Consider the following 25,734-nt stretch of genomic DNA (forward strand, 5'->3'; position numbering starts at 1 on the left):
GTTTGATGTTTTCCTGACCCTCAGTTTGTCGTCGTTGTTCAGTCACTGAGCCTTGTCCAGCTCTTTGTGGCCCCGGGACTGCAGCTCACCAGGCCTCCCTGTCCCTCCCTTTCTGTCCGAGTTTGCCTGAGTTCACGTTCACTGAATCGGTGATGCCATCCAACCATCTCACCCTCTGCTGTCCTCCTCTCCCCCTCTCAGTCTGTCTCAGCATCAGGGTCTTTTCCAATAAGTTGGCTCTTTGCATCAGGTGTGAACATTGGAGCTTCAGCTTAGTTTACTCATCTGTAAAATGGGAGTGAAACCATCTGATCTCTTAGGGTCGTAAGGATAAAACTCTTTGAAAAGTACCTGCACAAGAGTGAGTGTCCTAAGAGTTCACCATCCAAGCCTCTCTCCCTCCACTTACATGTTTAATCCCATTTCTGTTGTTTTCTTTCTGATGGTTTCCTATCCTATGTCGCGCTTGTCAGCTAGTTTTGCTGTGTGTTGATTCCTTAGGAATTCAGCTCCAGGGCTGAGATGAGTGAGGGCTTCTCTGAGATCCCACTCTGTGGGCAGCGTCTGCAGATGGACGGTGCGGAGTGGATGCTGGCCGGGGCTTCCAGGACCCAGGTTCTGTTTTCTGTCTTTCAGTGCTCATCCTTCTCACTGCACACTTGAGCCCATCTGACTATTAGTGTCAACACTAGACGAGGTTAGGGGCTTCCCAGGTGGCGCAGTGGTCAAGAATCCCCCGGCCAGTGTGCAGGGGGTCCTTCCCCTGCAGAAGGACATGGCAATCCACTCAGGTATTTCTTTCCTGGGGAATCCCATGGACAGAGGAGCGGTGGCCCAGTGGTGAAGGATCCACCCTCCATTGCAGGTGATGTGGGTTGATCTCTGATCCGGGAAGACCCCACGTGCCTTTTGTTGGGCAGTTAAGTTTGTGCCCTGCAACTGTGGAAGCCCAGGCACCAGAACAAGAGAGTAGGTTCCGCTAGCTGCAACTGGAGAAAGCCCATATGCAGCAGTGAAGACCTAGCACAGCCAAAAATAAGATAAAAAGCAAAATGATTCTTAGGAAAAGAAATATATGAATGTTTATATTGCTACAGAAGTGTGTATGTTAAAGCACACTAATATAATGTGATGTCTGAACTAGCAAATGGGAAGAAGTAATCTATAAAGGTCACTTTATACTCCCTCCTGAAGTATGACTTTGACCTTGAAAATCTGATTTGTACCTAAACACATCTACTATTTGTATATAGTAGATGAATTCAGCCTGTTAGCAAAATCGCTGAGTAGCTAAGAAATAGGCTCTATCTTTGTATTTTTGTGAGCATGGAGATGAGGGAGTGCCCTGTGTAACGGAAAACACCTCGGTGACTCTTTTTCATTGGCCCGTCTGCCGAATCCAGTCCCCTTCTCGACAAGAAAAGATCAGTTTTGTATTTGAAGCTAGCTGGGGAGTTTCTTTAGCTTTTGTCTGTTTTGGCAGTTTTGATGATTTCTTTGGCAGATTAGCTAAATGTTGGTTGAGTCATTTAATGCAGGGTGGAAATGCTTTCTGTTCATTCAACTGTGTTGGAACCTAAGCCCTATAAACCTGCTTGCATTCACGTAGGTTATATATCTTTCAAATTATCCGAGAATTCAGTGAAAAGGAAGTTAGGATTGATAACCATAGTAATGACTTTCTCTGAGAACACATCAGAAGTTTAGTGTGATGACTGGAGGTGATAATATGTGTGTATAAGCATCTGCTGTCCGTGTTCCAGGCGCTTTGTGTACACCAAAGTTAGGTTTTAGTGCTAAATCTGGTACCTAGGTTTGTCAAATAATGTACTCTGGGAGCCAGTGTTGCTGAAATAGTGAGGAGATTTTATGTTTGCTGGTATTGAGCTTCCAGAAGCTGTGTTTTGGAGGGGAAGTGCAATTCAGAATTCATCAGGTGATGTGTGATCACTTGGTGTGTGATGGAGTTTCTAAGAGTGTTAACTTTTGTTTTGATTCCAGTGAAGAAACCAAAAGCACAGCAAGATTAAGTGGTCAGGGCCAGGGGGTCACTCCATTAATAGAGCTCTTTCTTATCTTTTGATTCTTGGTTCAAGAGTGTCTTTCCTCAAAGGGTGTTTTTAAAGAACTGTTGATTTGGTGTAGAATTTCCTTCTCTTTACCAGTTTGCAGGGTTCTAAATTTATTCTCTCAGTAACCAGAGTTCCTTGGAACCTCTGCTCATACTGTATCCAGATCTTTTCTCTCAGAGTCTCTCAGCTGCTGTGCTGACTTAACACAAGGCACAGTTTTGATTATGATATGAAGGTAGATCCCCACCAAAGAGGCACCCCTGCCTAAGTGACTTCGGTGTCACACGGCAAGAATCTGAGTTCAGAAGAAGTGACGTGGTCACAGGATAAAGAAGTGTGTCCCCTAGGGAACTGTGGTTTGATGCTCACTGCTTATAACCAGTGTCACTGAACCCTCCCAGTTCCTTTTAACCAGAACATTTAACTTCTGTTGGTTGGAGGTTGACCTCTTCTTGGTGTTGGGTGAAGAATGTCTTGGTGCCCCCACCCCACAGGCTGGACTACCTTCTTTAGCTTCAGAGCCGTTCTCAGGAAAGAAAGATGCTACAGTTGTCCCCAATCATCCTTCCTCTTCCAGTTGTTTTCAGGGGAAAGTATGTCTTTCCCAAGCCCCCCTTCTTGTGAATCCTGTAAACTCCTGCTACCGGACCTCTCTAGCACTTCTATCTGTCGTAAAACACTGTTGGCTTTGGGTTCAGCTTTCAGAACAATGTATCCCCGCTCCCCGCTCAGAGCTGCTCTGATTCCCCCTCCTTCTGTGTCTTTTTGTTAACACCTGTTCACACCTGTTGTCTCGACTCCCCATAGGCCTGCAGAGCCCGGCTCCAGAGTTCATCGTGGACGTTGAATCTATGGACATCTTCCCTGTGGGTTGGTGTGAGGCCAACTCCTACCCTCTGACTACACCACACAAGACAGCCTGTGAGTATTGCCCCACTCGGAGCCTAGCTGGGCATATCTGGGACTTAGGTGAATAAATAGGCAATTTGGTAAAGAGAGTGGAGCCAAACTGTAAAAATCAAAAAATGTTCTCAGTTTTGCACAGAACACCGGGACTTCTGTCTCATTCATCCTGTAATCCTCTGCGTGAGATGAATGAATGCAGGCATTTCCCAGCTTGAGAAACCAAGTCACAGTGACAAGGTGGAGATGAGTGTCTGGGATCTTTACTCCCTGTTTGTATGCAATTCATGAAAAAGTTTAAGCTAAGTGCTATACATTTGTATGATTATATCTGAGAAAGAATTTATTCTCCTAAGGTTTACCCCAAAGGTTTATCCCAAAACCAATTGTAATTGGTTCCAATAATTTACTGACATAAACACTTAACTATTCCTGGCAATGAAGAGATGAGGCCAAAGTGAAAACAATGCCCAGTTGTGGATGTGACTGGTGATGGAAGTAAAGTCCGATGCTGCTGGAATGTTAGGTCCATGAATCAAGATGAATTAGAAGTGGTCAAACAGAAGATGGCAAGAGTGAACATTGACATTTTAAGAATCAGTGAACTAAAATGGACTGGAATGGGTGAATTTAACTCAGATGAGCATTATATCTACTACTGTGGGCAAGAATCCCTTAGAAGAACTGGAGTAGCCCTCAGAGTCAACAGAAGAGTCTGATATGCAGTGCTTGGATGCAAGCTGAAAAATGACACAATGATCTCTGTTCGTTTCCAAGGCAAACCATTCAATACCATAGTAATCCAAGTCTGTACCCCAACCAGTTAGGATGAAGAAGCTGAACTTGAACGGTTATATGAAGATCTACAAGACCTTCTGGAACTGACACCCAAAAAAGATGTCCTTTTCATCATAGGGGACTGGAATGCAAAAGTAGGAAGTCAAGAGATACCTGGAATAATGGGCAAGTTTGGCCTTGGAGTACAGAATGAAGCAGGGCAAAGGCTAACAGAGTTTGGTCAAGAGAATGCACTGGTCATAGCAAACACCCTCTTCCAACAACACAAGAGAAGATTCTACACATAGAGATCACCAGATGGTCGACACCAAAATCAGATTGCTTATATTCTTTGTAGCCAAAGATGGAGAAGCTCTATACAGTCAGCAAAAACAAGATTGGGAGCTGACTGTGGCTCAGATCATGAAATCCTCACTGCCAAATTCAGACTTACATTGAAGAAAGTAGGGAAAACCACTAGACCATTCAGGTATGACCTAAATTAAACCCCTTACGATTATACAGTGGAAGTGACAAATAGATGGAAGGGATTAGATCTGATAGAGTGCCTGAAGAACTATGGACAGACATTTGTGACATTGTTCAGGAGGCAGTGATCAACACCATCACCAAGAGAAAGAAATGCAAAAAGGCAAAATGGTTGCCTGAGGAGGGCTTACAAATAGCTGAGGAAAGAAGAGAAGCTAAAGGTAAAGGAGAAAAGGAAAGATATTCCCATTTGAATGCAGAGTTCCAAAGAATAGCAAGGATAGATAAGAAAGCCTTCCTCAGTGATCAGTGCAAAGAAATAAGGAAAACAATAGAATGGGAAAGACTAGAGATCTCTTCAAGAAAGTTAGAGATACCAAGGGAACATTTCATGCAAAGATGGGCACAATAAAGGACAGAAATGGTAGGGACCTAACAGAAGCAGAAGATACTAGGAAGAGCGGGCAAGGATACACGGGAGAACTGTACAAAAAAGATCTTCATGACCCATTTAACCACGATGGTGTACTCACTCACCTAGAGCCAGACATACTGGAATGAGAAGCCAAGATGGGCCTTAGGAAGCATCACTGCAAACAAAGCTAGTGGAGGTGATGGAATTCCAGTAGAGAAATTTCAAATCCTAAAGGATGATGCTTTGGAAGTGCTGCACTCAACATGCCAGCAAATTTGGAAAACTCTGCAGTGGCCACAGGACTGGAAAAGGTCGGTTTTCATTCCAATCCCAAAGGAAGGCAATGCTAAAGAATGTTCAAACTACCACACAATTGCACTCATCTCACATGCTAGGAAAGTAATACTCACTGTTCTCCAAGCCATTCTTCAAGAGTACATGAACTGTGAACTTCCAGATGTTTAAGCTGGTTTTAGAAAAGGCTGAGGAACCAGAGATCAAATTGCCAACATCTGTTGGATCATCGAAAAAGCAAGAGAGTTCCAAAAAAACATCTACTTCTGCTTTATTGACTATGCCAAAGCCGTTGACTGTGTGGATCACAACAAACTATGGAAAATTCTTCAAGAGATGGGAATACCAGGCCACCTTACCTGCCTCCTGCGAAATCTGTATGAATGTCAAGAACAGTTAGAACCAGCCATGGAACAAAAGACTGGTTCCAAATTGGGAAGGGAGTACGTCAAGGCTGTATGTACGTTGTCACCCTGCTTATTTAACTTATATGCAGAGTATATCATGCAAAATGCCAGGCTGAATGAAGCACGAGCTGGAATCAAGATAGCCGGGAGAAATATCCATAATCTCAGATATGCAGAGGACACCACCCTTATGGCAAAAAGTGAAGAAGAACTTAAGATCCTCTTAATGAAAGTGAAAGAGGAGAGTGAAAAAAGCTGGCTTAAAACTCAACATTTAGAAAACTGAGATCATGGCATTTGGTTCCATTACTTCATGGCAAATAGATGGGGAAACAGTGGAAACAGTCAGACTTTATTTTCTTGGGCTCCAAAATCACTGCAGATGGTGAATGCAGCAATGAAATTAAAGGATGCTTGCTCCTTGGAAGAAAAGCTATGACCAACCTAGACAGCATATTAAAAAGCAGAGACATTACTTTGCCAACAAAGATCCATCTAGTCAAAGCTATGGTTTTTCTAGTGGTCATGTATGGATGTGAGAGTTGGACTATCAAGAAAGCTGAGCACCAAAGAATTGATGCTTTTGAACTGTGGTGTTGGAGAAGACTCTTGAGAGTCCCTTGGACTGTAAGGAGATCAAACCAGTTAGTCCTAAAGAAAATCAATCCTGAATATTCATTGGAGGGCTTGATGTTGAAGCTGAAACCTCAATATTTTAGACACCTGATGCGAAGAACTGACTTACTAGAAAAGTCCGTGATGCTGGGAAAGATTGAAGGAGAGAGAAGGGGACAACAGAAGTTGAGGTGGTTGGATGGCATCACTGACTGGATGGACATGACTTTTAGCAAGCTCCGGGAGCTGGTGATGGACAGGGAAGCCTGGCGTGCTGCAGTCCATGGGGTCACGAAGAGTCAGACACGACTGAGAGACTGACCTGAACTGATTCTTGGCATAAATTACCAGTGAGATTTCAACTGGACTTTGAAGGGGGCATTACATTACATCCTTCTGATCACAAAAGTGCCAAATCAAACCAATATTAGTAGTCAAAATAACCCAGCATCCCATACACACAACAGATGTACTCACAAACACACCACTTAAATATATATACAAGTGTGGGTTTTAATATAAATTGTTGTAGGTCATTATCCTGAAATGGTAACCATTTAAAAAATATTAATTTATAGTATATGATAATTCATTCAATAATAAATCTTAGCATTTATAATTCTACCCTAATGTGTCAACAGTAATATTTAAAATTGTTTGTCCTTAAATATAAGCCTTTTAATTTTTTGTGAAATAGGTTAGATATTTCTAATGTTTTCTTTATTAGTTTGTATGCTGGCTAACTTTTTTTTAGCACCCTCCCGTGATGTTCATTTACGTAGATGCTCAGAACATTGCTGTAAAGAGAGTTCCCTGCCATCGCCGGCCTCCTGTTTCCTGAGGTCGAGAAATTTTGAAGGACACAAGAAACTTAACAGTTTTTACCAAGATTCAGATGGGGTTATTCATGTGAATAAAGTAGGGGCCCAAGCTATAGACAGAGGTGGATTCTAAGAGATTCTTTTGCCCTGTACCCAATACTGCATACTGAATCTCATCCAATGACAGTAATGTCTTGCCATCAGTTTAAAATACTTCTAAAATTATGAGCTTAGAATAATGATTTCAACGTTGAGGGCCTTCTTTGTCTTTTATTCTCACTTAAAATGTCTTGAGTCCTGGGCTGTCAGCCTCCACAGCCCTGGGCAGGTCCTCCCCAGGCTCTACAGGTTTAGATCCAATCCTCCGTGCCTGCTTTTGCCTCAGACAGAAATTCGTGTCCTGACCCTCTCCCTTCCTCCTTCACTGGCTTTGGGAGGGGAGGAGCATTTTGAGTTTTTCTGGGTGAAAGCTCACGCAGGTTAAGGTGAACGCAGTGACATTTCGTCTCTGTTCCCCAGACTGTTGTGTTTGGCTTCTCATCAAGACATCACACAATTTGAGCATCTCACCCTAATTAACAAAGACCGACTTAGGCAACGTAGTCTGCACACTCATCTTTCCCTTTAGAGGTCACAGAGTTTGTACTTTCTCATAGTAACTATAGGCAGACTTTGTTGTCACAGGTCATTTTTACACATTGAAAGTTTCAGGCAACCCTGCATCAAGCATGCCTGTGATACCACTTTTCCGGCAATGCTTTTTTGCTTCGGGTCTTTGTGTCACATTTTGGTAATTCTTGCCGTATTTCTAACTTTTTCATCATGATTCGTCATTATCTGTGATCAGTGGCCTTTAGATGTCACCACTATAACTCAGTGACGCTCAGATGATAGCATTTAACAATCAAGTGCTTTTGATTGATGTATATACACTGTTTTTTAGACAGAATATTATTATGATACACACTTGATAGACTACAGATTTATAGTAGACTTATAAAACGTAACTTTTATATGCACTGGGAAACCAAAAAATTCCCGTGACTCCGTTATTGTGATAGTCACTCTATTGGGTGGTCTGGAACCAAACCCACAATATCTCTGAGGTCCGCCTGTCCTGGAATTGGATACTAAATAAAATCAAGAATAGATGAAATTTTGAGTCACTATTTCTCTTGTTTATTCGTGTTCTCGTGTTGTTTCTCATACACGCATTTTGCTTTGAAGGGGCAAAGTCTAATTAAACCTGCCAAACTCCAACAGCTTTAGAAATTCTGTGAGCATTAATTTTTCCTAATGTTGGAAGATGCAGGATTATCTATGCCTGAGTTAGTAGATGCCAAAAGCTCTGGTCTGTCTTTGTGAAGGTGATTCCAACCAGTTCTAAATGTAACCTGGAAATATTCTTAACCTCAGGTTATTGTTGGCTGGTTTCTGTCACTGTTTGACAAACGTATATATTTGCTAGGTACCAATCTGCTCTTTAATGATAAAATGTTGTAGTTTATAAACATGCCTCTAATCCTAATTTGGGAGCATGCTGCAATGGTAAAATTATTTGCCATATCACGCTTTCTGTGGGGAAAAGTCATCTGGATAATCAGTGCTTGCTTGTACCAGTCCATTTCACCAGCTGTGTTCCTGGGAGGTCTGATGTGTGTATTCTTTTTATTAGCAGCACATTTTAGAATAAAGTAGCCCATGTAGTGATAAGATAAAATGTACTAAATTCTCTTTAGATTTCATTTCTGAAAAGTCAAAGTCTGTTTTGTGCTGGAAGAGATGAAGATAAAATTGTGGCCGGAATGAAGTAACTTTTCAGTTTTCAAATTGTTACTTTAAAAACAGACCCAGTTCTATACCTATGGAGCTATTTTAAAAAATGCTTATTCCTAACTTGCTGTTAAAGCCGGTTTTCTTTTCTCCCCCCTTTTGCCTGTTTTACAGCACAAAAGAAGAGGAAGATCGCAGTTGTGCAGCCAGAAAAACAGTAAGTGTTTTTTCACAAAAAACTCCATGATAAGCTATGAAGTATCTTTAAAGAGGATGGAAATAGGGCTGCTTTTGTTAGAGAGCTAGTCCCAGCCTAGCCCAGGAGTCACGGCGACAGGAAAACATGTACTGAGCGTCTGTTTTGTGCAGGACATGCGGGGTCTGCTTCTTAAGGAATTTCTTTTCCAGACTGTAACCTCTCACTTCGTCCCAGCGTAGCTGACCTCAAGGATGCCCACGGTCCTGCATTCTGGTCAGGGTGCTCTGCACCAGTTCTCCGGGTCTTTAATGCCCCAGGGTCCCCCCAGAGCTGCCTGTCCAGGCCTCAGCTCTGCCCACTTACAGCCCGGTGAGCTGGAGCAGGTTGTTTTATTACTCCGTACCTCAATACCTCAATGCTTTCCTTTGTAAGATACCTATTTCTTGGGGAGTTTTAGAAAGATTAAATTAGAGTCTACATGAAGATGTGTGGGCCCTCCATTGCCAAATAAATGTAGGTCACTCCACGTTTCAATTGTAAGTTTATGAGGAAGGGGATGTTCTGTAGTGTGTGGACCTACTGGCTGTATATTTTTGGGAAATTGTCACTGTTAGTACCACATTTATAAATGTCTGGAATACACCAAGATAAACATCCCTTACTGAGTGAGTCTGTTTTCTTAATACACTGATGGAAAGGGAGTTGAAAGCAGCTTCTTTTTTCATGTACTGAAGTTTAAACTTAAAATCAAATAATAGCTTCATTGTTATTTGATGTGAATAACAGTTTCACGGGTGTTCTGAGTATGTTTCTAACAGTGTATCAGGCTAATCATCTAACTCCAGTTTTATGTGGATAACATTGAAATAGAGAGGTAAAAGCTAAAATAACAGTCCCCCTCATTGGATCTCAGTTTGAATTCGTGACTCCTAAATTTGCAGCCTGTGGATCAGCAGTTGTCACCTTTACTTGCGTCTGTCACTAGACAGCTCATTAAAAAACACAGGTCTCCAGGTCCCCATCTGCAGAATTTCTGATTCAGGATGCCTGTGATGGGGCCTGAGCTTCTCCACGTGTATCGGGCCCCCAGGTAATGCTGATCTGACAGCTTGGGGAGCCCGCTTTGAGACCCAGCACCATAGATGATCCCACTAAGAGCCCTTATTACTATTTACTTGGAGTTTACGAAACTGTTCATCTGTGCAGTTTCTGTGAAATCAACCTGTACATCTCCTGGAAACCCAATTTGCCTTTTTCCCCTTGAGTGATAGTTTTTATATTTGTTCAGCAACTTTTTGCTGAACAGCAGCACAGACTTCTGTCCTAGACTAATAAGCCTACTTCACATTTTAAGAATCGTCAATTTTGAGACTTTTCTTTGAGAATCTACTTTTCAGTGTGGCCTCAACCCATACACGCACGGACCCCAGAAATCAAAAGTCAGCAGAAGAAAGTCATTAATAAGGGAAAGTCTGACTTTAATGAAAGTCAGTGCAAACTGACGTTTCTGCATGTCCTAAATATGATTGAGGGCATTCTTTAACAAGCAACATGCCCAGGAAGTGACCTAGAGGAGCCTCAGAGATCAGTGATGACCCCCTCGAGGGGCAGATGACCTACAGGCTCCTTGGAATTATTGTTAAGAATTGCCCCCCGATGATCTTACCTGTTCTTATCCATGCACGCATTGTGTCTTACATATTCATAGCTTAGATTCCTGTAAGTTATGAAAAGACTTTGGAAGGTACTGGTTTCTTCTATAGCTTGGGACCCACGGGCATTTCTCCTTTATCCACAGATCACCATCCACAGTGCCTGTTGAGAAAATACCTCACAACCTTTGTCTGTTCCCTCACCTGGACACCACAGGTAAATCAGCTGCTTAGGATGCCCTGGGAGAAAGAAATGGCAACCCACTCCAGTGTTCTTGCCTGGAGAATCCCAGGGACAGCGGAGCCTGGCGGGCTGCTGTCTATGGGGTTGCACAGAGTCGGACATGACTGACGCGACTTAGCAGCAGCAGCAGGATGTCCTGGCCCTTCTCAGTGCGTTGCTGTGAGTGGAGACATGGGTATATTTTTAGGTCAGTATGACAATACTCAACTTTGATATATTTTTAGGTCAGTATGAAAATACTTAACTTCGAGCCAACTCTCTTTTTTTACAGATACCTACTCCTTTAAAATTTTTTTCTAAGCTATATTCTTGGTGTCTTTCCTTGTTTGTTTCTTGGTCAGTAGCTAGAGACACTTCACTTGGCATGAGAAGCTGGGTCCATGTGTCGCTTGGAAATTACATGTCCAGTTAGAACTGTGTATCAGGAATAATCATGTTGGAGAAGAGTTGGAAATATTATTAGGCATTTCTTTTTGGACATTTTATGTCATTTATGCCAGTGACCCTTGCATTTTTATACTAGTGGTTAATCCTTAAGTCCCCATAGGCGTTTGAATTGTTCCCTAAAACCTTGTTTGAGTGGCTGGTTGGGAATATGTTTTTTTAATGTATAAAGTCCTGTGTCTTACAGTAACTTTTAAAAACATAAATGTGAATTACCTTTGGATTACAAATCTGATTATAGACATGTTTGTACATTAAGTAATATATTTGATTAAGTATTCTTTTTTCCAGCCAAAAGGAAGTCTGCTCTGAACCCAAGATTAAAACTTGTGTACCATGGAAGAATCCTATTAGTCAAAGTTTTCTTTGCAGTAAAGAGAGCAGTTTTATGAGTAGACTTCCTAAGATTGTTTTTTCTAAAGAGCTGGGCAGAGTAATCCTACCCTCAAATTTCCATGTAAATGCAGCTGTGGACTTTTTTTTTTTTTTTGCCTTTTAAAAGAACCATGTCATCTATCAGAGTCGGTAATTGTTATTTTACTCCTCCTGTCTTATACTTGGAAAAATAACGTATTTCCCCCCTCACCTATTGGTTCTGAGTTAAAGTCCTATGAGAACAAAGCTTCCTGGACTATCAAATCACCATCCCAAATGAATAACAAGGTTTTTAAAACTTACTTTTTAATTAGGGTATAATTGCCTTACAGTGTTATCAGTTTCTGCTGTACAATGAAATGAATCCGCTATATGGATACATATATCTCCTGCCTCCCTCCACCCCTCCCCCCAATCCCACCTCTCTAGGTCATCACAGAGCACTGAGCAGAGCTCCCTGAGCTGTACAGCAGCTTTCTGCTAGCTCTGTTTTACACATGGTGGTGTGTATATGTTAATTTGTTGCTTTTCAGTTGCTAAGTCACGTCCAGCTTTTTGCAACCCCATGGACTGTAGCACATCAGGCTCGCCTGTCCTTCACTGTCTCCCAGAGTTTGCACAAACTCATGTCCACTGAGTCAGTGATGCTATCTAACCATCTCGTCCTCTGCCACCCCCTTCTCCTTTTGCCATCAATCTTTCCGAGCATCAGAGTCTTTTCCAATGGTTCAACTCTTTGCATCAGGTGGCCAAAGTATTCGAGCTTCAGCATCAGTCCTTCCAATGAATATTCAGGGTTGATTTCTTGAGGACTGATTTGTTTAATCTCCTTGCAGTCTATGGGACTCTCAAGAGTCTTCTCCAGCACCACATTTCGAAAGGATCAGTTCTTTGGCGCTCAGCCTTCTTTATATATATATGTCAGTCTTACTCTCTCAATAACAAGTTTTTACACAGAAAGACCACTGTTAGTGAAGCTTGGCTTGGAGCAGCTGTGGGAGAGGGTGGATCTCAGCTGGTCCTGTGACCACATCCCGTGTGTGTAGATGTCCGATGGGTTCCACTGATACCTTATTTAGTTATTCTGCTTTTCCCTGTGGCACCTTGCTGCTGCTGCTGCTGCTGCTGCGTCGCTTCAGTCGTGTCCGACTCTGTGCGACCCCAGAGACGGCAGCCCACCGGGCTCCCCCGTCCCTGGGATTCTCCAGGCAAGAGCACTGGAGTGGGTTGCCATTTCCTTCTCCAATGCATGAAACTGAAAAGTGAAAGTGAAGTCGCTCAGTCGTGTCCGACTCTGTGCGACCCCATGGACTGCAGCCTACCAGGCTCCTCCGTCCATGGGATTTTCCAGGCAAGAGTACTGGAGTGGGGCGCCATCGCCTTCTCCAGTGGCACCTTGAGACACAACTAAATCAGCACCTTGCCTGTTCACCTTCTAAGCTGAAAGACCAATGAAGGAAATGCATATTCAAGTCCCTGGGAGGCACATTTCATGTCCCTGGGAGTGGCAAAATGAGGAAGCCTTGCCGTGTCTGGTGTTGGCCTGGGTGTGGGGCAATGGTGAACATATACACACTATAATATATAAAGTACATAACTGACAAACTGTAGAACACGAGGAGCTATATTCAGTTTTTGTAATAACTTTTAAAGAAAAGACTCTGAAAAAGAACATATGTATATATATGATTTCCCTGGTGGCTCAGTGGTAAAGAGTCTACCTGCCAATGCAGGCGACGTGGCTTTGATCCCTAGGTCGGGAAAATCCCTTGGAGCAGAAAATGGCAACACACTCCAGTATTCTTGCTTGGAAAATCTCGTGGACAGAGCTGCAAAGAGTCGGACACGACTTAGTGACCGATCAACAACATCAGCTATATATATGTGGATAGCTGAGTCGTTGTGCTGTACACCAGGAACTCGCAGAGCATGGTGGATGTAAAGCATTCTGATAGGGAGTCTCAAGGCCCCTCTGGGTAACTTGGCTGGTGCGGCAGGCTAAGCCGTGGGTCCTGGAGCCTCAACCGTGTTTCTCTTCCACGCAGGAACGGTGAACGGGAAGTACTGCTGTCCTCAGCTTTTCATCAACCACCGGTGTTTCTCGGGCCCCTACCTCAACAAGGGCAGGATCGCCGAGCTGCCGCAGTCGGTGGGGCCAGGCAAATGCGTGCTGGTCCTTAAGGAGGTAAAGCTCGTCCACAACCACAGACGGTGGGGCGGTGGGGGGTTGGGCACGGTCCCTGAGGGAGTCACAGGAGTTTGGGTCCATTCATGTGCCAGGCACCCCCATCCTCTCCATCCTGCACACTGAAGGCAGTCATACACAAATGGGAACAGTGTTCCAGCCCAGGAAGACTCCCTTCTATTGGAGGGGGTGGGCCCCTCCCTCCCCAAGTCAGCGGAAACACTCACTACATTTGAGTAAAATCTTCGGTGAGTCATCACTTTTTTGTTTAAAAAGGTGACCTATCTTGAACCTTCGTATAGTCACGTTCCTGTTTTTGTGACAAAAAAGCATGTCCAGAACATCACCTGCACCATGATGAGTGTGTTGTAATTCCTTGGGCACAAGGGGTCTGTTTATGCATCCGTTTAGCCACTGAACAGACTTGCATGAGCTGGGCTTTGTATCAAGAACAGGGCCTGGGGTCGGGGAAGGGGACCACCCGCTCTAGGGATCGGAAAAACCATCTGAGCAGCCTGGAGCATCAGCGGGATCTCGGGAAGGAACGCTTGAAGCGCCTTGAATGTGCAGACCACAGGGCGGGGCCTGGAAAGTGCAGAAATCTGAGTCCAGAGAGTCCTGGGGCCTAGACCCTGTCCCTGGCGCCTGGCCTGTGTCCTTATTTAGGCCTGCTTTTCTTTAGACTCATCACCTTCATATTTTGCATCCCCAGATTACTGGAGGCCTGGCCCAGCCTAAGTGGCGAGTGGACCCCATTGAAGAGAAATTGATAATGAAAGGGAGATGGTGGCGGGGGGGAGGGCAGCCCCTCTCAAGGGCCTTAGGGAGATGCGGGTGGGAGGTGAGCTCCAGCTGTGTTAAGTTGACACAGACTGTAGACCCTGCAGATGTTAGACTTGGTCAGGGAAGAAACCACGCCCAACTTACACACGGGAATTCCTGTCACAGTGTAAAATAAGGCCCTTAGACCAGGAATGGGCTCCCAAGTCCCTCCACATGGTTAAAGCAGCTTCAGCCCATGCGGTCGTCCTTGCCACAGCCTTGTCCCCTGCCTGTATTTGTGCCTGACTTTGTTGCCAGCGATCAGAAGGGAACGGGGGACTGGCACAAACCTGGTTCTTGTTTAAAGTCCCTGTGAGGCCGTGTCACAGCCACATGATTCTGAGGTCCGTGGCCACCTGGGGGCTCTGTTAACAAACATGGTGACCGTAGGGCCAGTCTCTCTCTGAGGCTTGACTAGTTTGCTTTGCTACATACTTGTTTAACAGTAGTTAGCCCTGATCGATGCTCTTGAGAGGTGCCAGCAGCTAAGTTTAAAAGCCAGGCCAGAGCAGTTTTTTGATGACAAAACTAGTTTTTTGCTGATGTTCAGAAAATGCATGAGGCAGGAAAGAGAGAGAAAAAAGAAGCAAGCGCTTTAGTTCTATGAGAGCAAGAAAAGGGTGAGTCTGCCAAACCAGTCTTTATGCTAATAGTCCTGCCCTGGACCTGTGTTTGGCTTCAGGTTGCGTTTCACTTAACGGAGAATGAGATCATTGGAGCAAAGACAGAGCATGTTTGCTTTATCGGGCCATCAGGGGTGTTCATAGTTAAAGGTTTCTCAGACTTTGGAAAACGTAGGCTGATGGCTGTTTTCCCCCTGCTTCTTCTAGAGGTAGATGAGGTCTGTGCACGTGGTCGCCATGCTGGCATTTGTTGAGGGGGGTGTGGTCTTGAGCGCTGAGAGGGTGGTGGACCAAAGACTGATCCCCCTCAGTCTGCGTCTGTGGGCTTAGTAGCGCTCTAGCCTCAGCAGGTGCGGAAGTCCGTCCATGTATATTTCTTTTCGCCCATCTACACCTTCCAAGGCTTTTTCGATCAGCTTCTGCACACTTGGCAGCTACTGTCACGTCATATAGTCTCCTAGCTGTGGGAACCAAGAAGAGAATGAAACATCATACCTTGATCCATCTGTCCATTTAGACAGGTCCAGAGCAATTCAGGAGTCATAAGCACGTGCTGGTGGGCGCTGTGTCCCCTGGGTGAGTTGACTCCCCCTGCCCACGGCCTCAGAGCAAGGACTTAGGCATTTCAGGTCATACTGGAAAGAGGAAAAGTCCTGCCTCCGTGGCACCTGGTTAAGTCAGTCAACAAAGTCAGAGATGCAGACATGCCTCTGGACGATATTTTCTGGATTTTATACTGAACATTGACCATTGAGAACTGTGTACCAAGCATGTGGGTGGTGGAAACTATAGCACATACGTAATGTGTGACGCAGGAATTAAGTAGACAGTGTCCAGGAAGGTCGGGAAAAATGTAATTTTTTCTTGTTAAGGTTTTTTATAAAGAAGATAAGATACCTTTGTTGAATTTTCTCATTGAACCATAGGGTAGGATTTTGTCGGAAAGAAAATCAGTGGCAAGTGCTACCTCCTGAGCTTCCCTCTACTGACATAGATTTTATGGTACCAAACAAGTTTTTGGCGTGAATCAATCATTCATTAATTTTTAGGTGTGCAGAATAATTTGATTTCAGTGCCCATCTTGAAATTCATTGAAAAAAATCCCCCAAATTATTTACTGAGCACAGGCATGGTTCTAGCTGTGATGAATAAAACAACGAACAAAATGAAGCCCCTGATTTCGTTGAAAATCCTGATTTCTTGAGGATTAGGTTCTAGAGAGAGTGATAATAAATAAATCAACATGTTTTGGATACATGGAGGGTTTCCTAGTGACCTAGATACGGACTGTGAGAGTAAGGCCTTAACAGCAAGGGGAGGGAACTGTGGGACAGGGTAAATGATTCGGGTAAGTGAAGGTTTGCCTGTGGTACAGCCAGTTGGAGATGGGTGTGAGAGTCCAGTACACATTTGGTGACCATGGGTTGGCTAGTGTGTGGCCAGTGTTTGCAGCAGGTGCACTGTGGGGTGAATATAGGTGGAGGAGGACAGTCCAGTGGTTGCACCCTGAGGTCACTGTGATTTGGTGGGGGGTGCACAGAAGGGTCGGGAGAGCCTGGGGTCCTGAGGGTAAGGGTAGGAAGTGTCTGCAGAGGAGGCAGTGCCACCAGCTGCTGACGGGGTGAAATAGGACAAGGCCAAGAAGGACTCCTTCTTGGCAAAGCCGGCGTCTCAGGCGATCTTGATAAGACCTGTTTCCGGGATTGTGCCCCTGAGGAGCTGAAGGAGAGAGAGAGGAGTCCATGGCTGTAGGCGGTTCTTGAGGGTTTTACCTTCGGTGGAGACAGGAGTGAGGCAAGGCACCGAAGATGAGAGATGGAGAGAGTAGTTTTCCTCCTTTAAGACGGGAGGCTGAAGCCCAGTGCACACACACGGTGACAGTCCAGGGGAGAGGAAGGGGAGGATGAGGAGGGAGGGGATGGTGTCCAGTGGGCTCGGGCCGCTGTCACAGGGCACCATGGGCTGGACCAGGCAGCTCAGGACGCAGACGTGGATGCTCACGGGTCCGAGGCTCCAGGTCCGCCATCGGGGGCCAGCCCGGCAGGTGGGTGAGGACTCACTTCCTGGTTTGCACGCAGCCACCTTCTTGCTGTGTCCCCATATGCCTGAGAGGGAGGGAAAGCTCCCATCCCAGCTCCGTCCAGCTGTATAAAGGCTATTGCTTCTCTGTGATGATACACTTCATGAACCCTAAGAAATCCAGTGAGACGTTGCTGTAGCGCCAGTTTCTTCCTTGAGTTACTCAGACCAGTCTCATGCCAGTTTATTGGGAAGAGTGTTCATCGGCTTCACAGTGAACACCCTGTTGGTTATCTGGGGACAAGGTGTGTGCTCCCTTTTGTGGTCAAGAGCACAGTGGTGTGAATTCTGATGCTTTGCAAAGTTCAATAATTCAGGCTAACTCAGGTTGTAATAGCTGTCAGCTTCACTATTTTCATGGAGAGAACTCTAATGCACCGTGTCAGGTACACACAAATTATTCCGCTCACAATTCCAAGGTTTTGTAGAGAGCTTGTTGAATTTAGAGACATATGATGTGACATGGGGAGAAGCCATAGGAAAAATTATTCAATATCCCATGCTGTTTACGATTTAATTGCTGGCCGTTTCCACTCTGAATTGAAGTCTGGAAGGCATTTGCTTTTCACAGTCACAAAATGCATTTCGATGTACAAATAAGATCTAGCTCTGGGGTTTTTCTCAGTGAAGCACAGTGACAAGACTGGGGTGAAATTTTATTGTCTGTTGATAAACACTTGGTGTGTGATTTCAGCCAGTGCCAATTGGATTTATTTTTAAACTCAGTTTCTGTAAATTGTACTGACAATAAATAATAAAACCAGATGATTATTCTAATAGAGAAAGCATAAACAGACCAGAACTGCTCGTATTGCTGTGTTCTGGCCGTTGAGTGCTTGGCAGAGCTGTGTTCTCTTGGTGAGGCTTTACAGGCACCTTGGAACACAGCAAAATGCTGCCCAGATGAGAAAAAGACACTCGCCAGGCTAACTGCTGAGAGTAAAGAATATTTTAAGATCAAATCCTCAGTGATGAGAAAGCTTTGATTTTGAGAATTAAAGCAGGGTGCAGACCCATGCCAGTTACATCCTGGAACACTCCAGGCACATGAAAACTGAGACTTGAAAATTTCTGCAACATACCTTTCTCCTGGGGGCTTCTCAGGTGACTCGGTGGTAAAGAATCCACCTGCATTGCCGGGACTGCAGGAGACTCGGGGTCAATTCCTGGGTCGGGAAGATCCCCTGGAGAAAGGCATGGCAACCCATTCCAGTATTCCTGCCTGGAGAATCCCATGAATGGAGGAGCCTAGTCGGCTACAGTCCATAGGGTCGAAAAGAATCAGACACGACTGAAGCGACGGAGCACGCACGCACGCGTCTTCTGTTCCCTTCCTGTAGGTAGTGTGCTGATCTCCACAGAGTGGTAGGTGCTTCAGCAGTACGGCCAGTGTCCTCCCACCTCAGGGAGAGATTCTTCTCTCTCTTGTAGTGGGTTTTTGCTCGAAACACAGCGCGTGAACGCAGAGCCTGGCTCATTCCTCCTCTGGTTGGGGAGGGATTTCAGGAGCAGGGGCTCCGTGTCCTGTCTCTGCGCTCTGGGCCGGCACAGCGCAGGTCTTCAGTGAGTGGGCGTTTCATGGAACAAGCCCCCGAGATCTCAGGGTTCCTTTATGTGCTGTGTTGCTCCTTCACTTTCTTTTGGCGCTCTGTATCCCAGTAGTGATGGCTCACGTGCATGCCTGGAGAAGAAAATGGCAGCCCACTCGGGTGTGCTTGCCTGGAGAATCCCAGGGACGGCGGAGCCTGGTGGGCTGCCATCTATGGGGTCGCACAGGGTCAGACACGACTGAAGCGACTTAGCAGCAGCAGCAGCAGCAGCAGCAGCTGGTCCTGGCGTATTGCAGTGGTTCTGGCCATATGCTTATTTTCTTGCACTTGGGACTTGGGAGCGAAGGGGTAGTTTGAGAAAGCCGTCAGATGACATTAGATACTCAGACTTCCTTTCGAAACACTCTCATCTCTGAGAATTGTCCTAACGTTAAATATGCATAAGTTGGGTCAGCGTTAGGTGAGTTTGAAATAATTTGTTAACCCTCCGTACAGATATTTCCTGCTGCTGCTGCTGAGTCACTTCAGTCGTGTCCAACTGAATGCAACCCCGTAGACGGCAGCCCATCAGGCTCCAAAAGTGTGGGCACAAATCTATCATGTCCGTCTTAGTGATTCCTTTTGAAATATATTTTTAAGAATAAGATGGAATTCTTAGTAACCGCTCGTACTGAAGGGGAATCTAATTGAAGGATGATCAGTGAACCTTTGGAGAAAACAGTACAGTTTTTCTGCAATCTGGAAGGTTAGCGAGAGCTGACCACCCCATCCCTCTTGCCCCCCAGTGACACACACTCTCCCAGGCAGAGGCCTTCGATTTCACTGCCTTCCTGTCCCATTGATGGGAGACATCATCGGTGCCAGTCTGCAAAATATCGTCTCCGACTCCATCCAGCCTATCACTGAATAGAGGTGCAGGGCAGACACCCCAGAGGTGTCAGCAGGGTGCTTTCTCATTTCAGCAGAAATGGATGCAGTTGAAGTTCATGGCCATTCCTTGTTTTTCCCAACAGGTTCTTAGCATGCTCATCAACGCAGCTTACAAGCCTGGGAGGGTGTTACGGGAATTGCAGCTGGTGGAAGACCCACACTGGAACTTTCAGGAGGAGACGCTGAAGGCCAAGTAAGTGTCTTCAATTCTGGAAGATGTGGGTTCTCGGCTTTCTTTATCTGCCCGTTTGAAACTGGTCCTTCCTGTTTTTGGCATGGCCCAGAGAAGTGGAATCAACAGAAGGACTGTTCTGCAGTTCTGGGTGCCCCACACAGACGTGCTGGCTACACGGAGTTTATTGTGTTAAATATTCAGAATAAAAATGTGCTGATGAATTATTCAATCCAAAGGGAAACATTTATGTAAAGAGAGGAGTTCTCTTAACATTATTATACATTTTTCAATAACAGACCTTAATATCTGATACTGTAAAGTCCATGGCAGGTACAGATGTTTCTTATCTTTAGAGTTGAGAATTTTAAAAAACAGGAAGAACCAGTACCTGTGTTTGATTTTGGTTAAAACACAGTGGGTGGACATATAGTTGGTTACTAACTTTATTTGGAAACAGGCTAATTGGAAAGGTGCTAATTTGCTTTGCTTTAAGTTTCTGGAACTCAAACTGAGCACACTCACTGGCTTCCTATGTGAGAACTCAGTTCCTGAGGAGATGGATAGAAAAAGACACCCATTTCTCAAAAATAGCTTGATGTTTAATAATTGCTTTGATGGTTTCAGAGGGCTTTTAATATTCACTTAATTCTTTTCCAATGGAATATATTTTCACCGGTCCACTTCCTGTATCATGGTATCCTAAGACTGCATTTTGCTGTAACATTTGGAAAATGATGCTGTTTTAAACACAGTGAACTACTTTTCAATGGCTAGAGCATACCTAAGTCCTCTTTTAGAGAAAGTAGTAAAAATTGAAGAATTCTGAATAATTTCTGTGACCAACAGTGTTTTCTTCTGGAGTTAACGTACACGAGGACTGAGTGTAGGTGTGGTGAAATTTGCAGTTATATTGCATTCATTGTTAGTTATCCACTCAAACTTTCCTTGTGTCTTTTTTGAGCATCTCTATAATTTTAGATACAATAAAAGTGATCTAAGCTCCAGTGATACTCTGCAAAATCACAGAAGTTAAAGGTAATATATAATACATGTAAATAAGGAGAGTGTTGAGCTGTTGGAAGCATCATGCTGATAAAGGATGACACCATATTTCACCCTTCCCTTCTTTTCCAAGGAATATTTAAATGAGCTTCACCTATAGCCCCCCCAAAACAAAACATGTTTTTTTCAAATCTGATAATCTTTATTTTTCTACTATATTTAAGTTGGTGGTCCTTAGCATTGGAGAAGGAAATGGCAACCCACTCCAGTGTTCTTGCCTGGAGAATCCCAGGGACGGGGGAGCCTGGTCGGCTGCCATCTATGGGGTCACACAGAGTTGGACACGACTGAAGCGACTTAGCAGCAGCAGCAGCCACAGTAAAACGTTTTCTTCCAAGGTCAGTTCCTACTGGTAGAGGTGGCAGGTAACCCGGGCAAGTATTTACACAGAAAACCCTTATTTCTAGTTTTAAATTTTTTCTGTAAAATTCAATACCTCTAAAATATACATAAGGATATTGAAATAGTAAAAGTACAGGGATCTTAAATTCCATTAAGATATGCCCGGCTCCATAAGCAAGCCAGAAACTCGCTCCAAATTCCCAAAATGACAGGGAGAGTTTATTTTGCACTGTTTGCACTCATTTTCATGTTCCCAAAATCGATCAGAGCTTTTATGAAACCAGCCTGACACAATCAAAACAGACAAAGTGTGACCCAGCCTTGCTGCCTTGTAAAGGCAGCGTATTACCGATTATATCAAACATGACAGCGTGTGCCGTAGCAGAATCTTACATAGCAACTTGTAGTGAGAAAATGTGCGTCTGAAGTGGGTTTCAAGCGTCTGAATCAGAGTAGCATCTCAAAGCAGCTGCTAATGATGACAGATTTATAGTCAGCAGGAACACCCCTTATAATACTGTGTTGATTCACCCCTTTCCTTCTGATGTGAAATGACAACTTTTTTAGATCTTGATAACATTGATGTTTTCGTTGGTGCAAATGGGAGGAAAGTTGACTTCTTCCCATTTTGCTGAAAGGCTGAAATGCTTTCTGTCATGAATAAATTAACTCAGCGAGGGGGAGAGCTGCTTTAATGCATTTACTTGTCTTGGCTGTGGTCCTCAAACTATAACATCACAGAGAGTGTTCTCAGGATAATATGAGCTCTTCATCCATAGGATTTTGCAAATGCTGGCACTTAACATCTGGGGGTTCTGATTGGTTTTTTCCTCTTCTGTAAAGACCTATTAAGAAGGTGGGGGTGGCATTGACAAGGTGGTTGTTGTCAGTCCCTAAGTCATGTCCAACTCTATGTGACCCCGTGGACTGCAGCACGCAGGGCTCCCCTGTCCTTCACTATCTCCTGGAGTTTGCTCAGATTCATGTTTGTTGAAACCGTGATGCAATCTGTAACGTCTTCCACCGCCTTCTCCTTTTAGTGTGAGTCTTTCCTAGCATTATGGTCTTTTCCAGTGAGTCGTCAACATCAAGTGGCCAAAGTACTGGAGCTTCAGCTTCAGCATCAGTCCTTCCAGTGAATATTCAGGGTTGATTTCCTTTAGCATGGACTGGTTGGATCTCCTTGCAGTCCGAGGGACTCTCAAGAGTCTTCTCCAGCACCACAGTCCAAAAGCATCGATTCTTTGGCACTCAGCCTTCTTTATGGTCCAGCTCTCACATCTGTACGTGACTGCTGAGAACCCCATGGACAGTAGTGACAAGATTTGACCCATAAATAGAAGAAAAATAAGCACTGTCATCTGTTGTTTTCCCCCAGCAATTTTTGCTTATTTATCCAACAACTGGTGAGCTGCAGTCCATGGGGTCACAAAAGGTCTGACACAACTGAAGTGACTTAGCATGCCTGCATATCTTTTATACCAGAACAGATCATTGAACTATTTGAAAACTGTATGAGTCTATGATATAATGAGTCTACAACATGGATTGAAAGGCAAAACCAGGAATAGCTCTGTGGAAAAGGGAAACAGGGATACTAGTATAGCTCACTTCAGCGGTTCTAGATGAGAAAGTTGCTTGTTTCTGATGGATTGACATTACTAAATCAACCTACATTATTTTGAATATTAGGAGAAAGAATTTAGGCTATGCTTGGCTATACCTTAGGATGAGTTAAAAGAATTCCTATCTTCTTCATTTAGAGACATTTACATATGTTTTCCAAAATGTATATAGGATCTTCCTGAGGGGGAAAAAAGACAGTTAGCTCTTGCGTGAATGACTTTTGTGACAATCCTTATAAAAGCTGGGTGGAGTTTTAATAGATTGTCCCAGTCTTTTGTTACAGTGATGCAGAATACTTAAAGAGGAAATATCCTTGAGCGAATTATATTTCTTAATCACTTAGGCAGAAACAAGGGGATAAAATCGGATAAAAGCCAAATCTTTACCCTTAGGTGAGTCATGTTCAGCTCTTTGGTAATGTTTTGGTTCATTTTTTCACAAGCAGTGACTAATTTTGCATGTGTTTTCATTTATTGGCATTTACTCATGCCCATACTTTGTGAATGGTAAGATGTAATACTTGGCTATCAAGGAGAATTATTTGAAAAAGGATTCCCTGAGAGATTTTTCACTGAAAAAGATTTTGTCTGTTCATGTTCATTTTTACTTCTCTCAGACTTGAGAAATCTGCTCTCCTGAAAATGTATGCTGTAAACATTATGATAAGCAAACAGGTGAGCCAGTTTCTTAAAAAAAGACAGAATTTTTGATGTGTAATAAATTCATCACGATTGGGCACAGCATTTCTGGCTCACACAGACCAGTTGAGGGTGTTCTGAATCAGAATTGTCTTTTGTAAAACAAATACACACCCCGTTTATCACTCAGAGTTCCCATAACTTGAAGTACAGGAATCAAGAAAGAAGAGAGAAATTTCTGAGGAGCTGAGTATCTTAAGACTGAAGGCCAGCATTGCACTTTCTAGACCTGAGTTCTTGAGTAAGAAGACATGACCTAGGAAGTACAAGCTTTGTTTTGAAAGAAATTGGGGCCATCCCTTACTGTTTACTGCTAATGAGAAGAGTGGTTTTTCTCATCGCTTGCCAAGCATCCTTATTTTCTTCAGTCATCATCTTTTTTTCCCTTTTAATTCTTCCTTAAATATTTCAGAAGGTATATTCAGCTTGACAGACTGGAACCTTATTCTCTGTTGTCATATTGCTGTCACAAGTAAATCTCGCATCACAAATTTTTTTTTTTTTTAAAAAGGTCCTAATATGGGTCATTTTGTAGATGAATGATAGAACTTAGACCACATTGAAGTCATTCTGCTTGAACTCGCTTTGGTGTTTCCATTCTGTATTTCTTTTTGACTCAAGGCCCATTTTGATTTTCTCAACTCTTAACTGAAAGAGAAGAGACTGTTTTGCCCAAAACTCTTGTTCGTCTATCTCGTGTGTCTTTCTCCGACTCGTCACATGCGCTCACAGGTCAGTTCAGTCGCTCAGTCATGTCTGACTCTTTGCGACCCCACAGACTGCAGCACGCCAGGCTTGCCTGTCCATCACCAACTCCCAGAGCATACTCAGACTCACGTCTGTTGAGTCGGTGATGCCATCTGACTATCTCATCCTCTGTCATCCCCTTCTCCTCCCACCTTGAATTTTTCCCAGAATCAGGGTCTTTTCAAATGAGTCAGTTCTTCACATCAGGTGGCCAAAGTATTGGAGCTTCAGCTTCACCATCAGGACTGATTTCCTTTAGGATGGACTGGTTGGATCTCTTTGCAGTCTAAGGGACTCTCAAGAGTCTTCTCCAACTCCACAGTTCACAAGCATCAATTCTTCAGTGCTCAGCTTTCTTTATAGTCCAACTCTCACATCCATACATGACTACTGGAAAAGCCATAGCTTTGACTAGACAGATCTTTGTCGGCAAAGTAATATCTCTGCTTTTTAATATGCTGTCTAGGTTGGTCATAGCTTTTCTTCCAAGGGGCAAGCATCTTTTAATTTCATGGCTGCAGTCACCATTTGCAGTGATTTTGGAGCCCCCCAAAATAAAGTCTGTCACTGTTTCCACTGTTTCCCCATCTATTTGCCATGAAATGATGGGACTGGATGCCATGATCTTTATTTTTTGAATGTTGAGTTTTAAGCCTGCTTTTTCACTCCCCTCTTTCACTTTCATTAAGAGGATCTTTAGTTATTCTTCACTTTCTGCCATAAGAGTGGTATCATCTGCGTATCTGAGGTTATTGATATTTCTCCTGGCAATCTTGATTCCAGCTTGTGCTTCATTCAGCCCGACATTTTGCATGGTGTACTCTGCATATAAGTTAAATAAGCAGGATGACAATATACAGTCTGGATGTACTCTTTTTCCAATTTGGAACCAGTTGTTCCATGCCCAGTTCTAACTGTTGCTACTTCACCTGCATACAGATTTCTCAGGAGGCAGGTCAGGTGGTCTGGTATTCCCATTTCTTGAAGAATTTTTCACTGTTTGTTGTGATCCACACAGTCAAAGGCTTTGGTTTAGTCAATAAAGCAGAAATAGATGTTTTTTTGGAATTCTCTTGCTTTTTCGATGATCCAGAGGATGTTGGCAATTTGATATCTGGTTCCTCTGCCTTTTCTAAAACCAGCTTGAACATCTGGAAGTTCTTGGTTCATGTACCATTGAAGCCTGGCTTGGAGAATTTTGAGCATTATTTTGCACTCACACATGGATGTAAATCTTTAGTTGGTGGGAAGTTATTGGAAGGCTACACACTTCCTTATTGATGTTGGGCAGGGAGAATCCTCTTCATTTGCCCTCTTAGGTTCAGTGCCTGGGAGCCTGTAAACTAAACTGACAAAAGATAGCAAAATACAAAAACCATTTCTATGCTGGTAGGATGCATGTACACGCAAGAGTG

The 25,734-nt window shown here is 43.9% G+C and overlaps 1 protein-coding gene across 1 annotated transcript in view; it reads left to right on the forward strand.

The window, feature by feature from the left end:
• The window catches only part of SFMBT2 (Scm like with four mbt domains 2), a 176,632-nt gene that overhangs the window by 136,441 nt on the left and 14,457 nt on the right, over positions 1-25,734 (forward strand). The window contains exons 12-16 of the mRNA XM_040248245.1: positions 2,880-2,993; positions 8,741-8,783; positions 10,564-10,634; positions 13,526-13,665; positions 19,753-19,862. Of these exons, the coding sequence (XP_040104179.1) occupies positions 2,880-2,993; positions 8,741-8,783; positions 10,564-10,634; positions 13,526-13,665; positions 19,753-19,862 (478 nt within the window). The remainder of the gene's footprint in view (positions 1-2,879; positions 2,994-8,740; positions 8,784-10,563; positions 10,635-13,525; positions 13,666-19,752; positions 19,863-25,734) is intronic.

This window comes from Oryx dammah, unplaced genomic scaffold (genome assembly GCF_014754425.2).
Source record: "Oryx dammah isolate SB20612 unplaced genomic scaffold, SCBI_Odam_1.1 HiC_scaffold_10, whole genome shotgun sequence".
NCBI lineage: Eukaryota > Metazoa > Chordata > Mammalia > Artiodactyla > Bovidae > Oryx > Oryx dammah.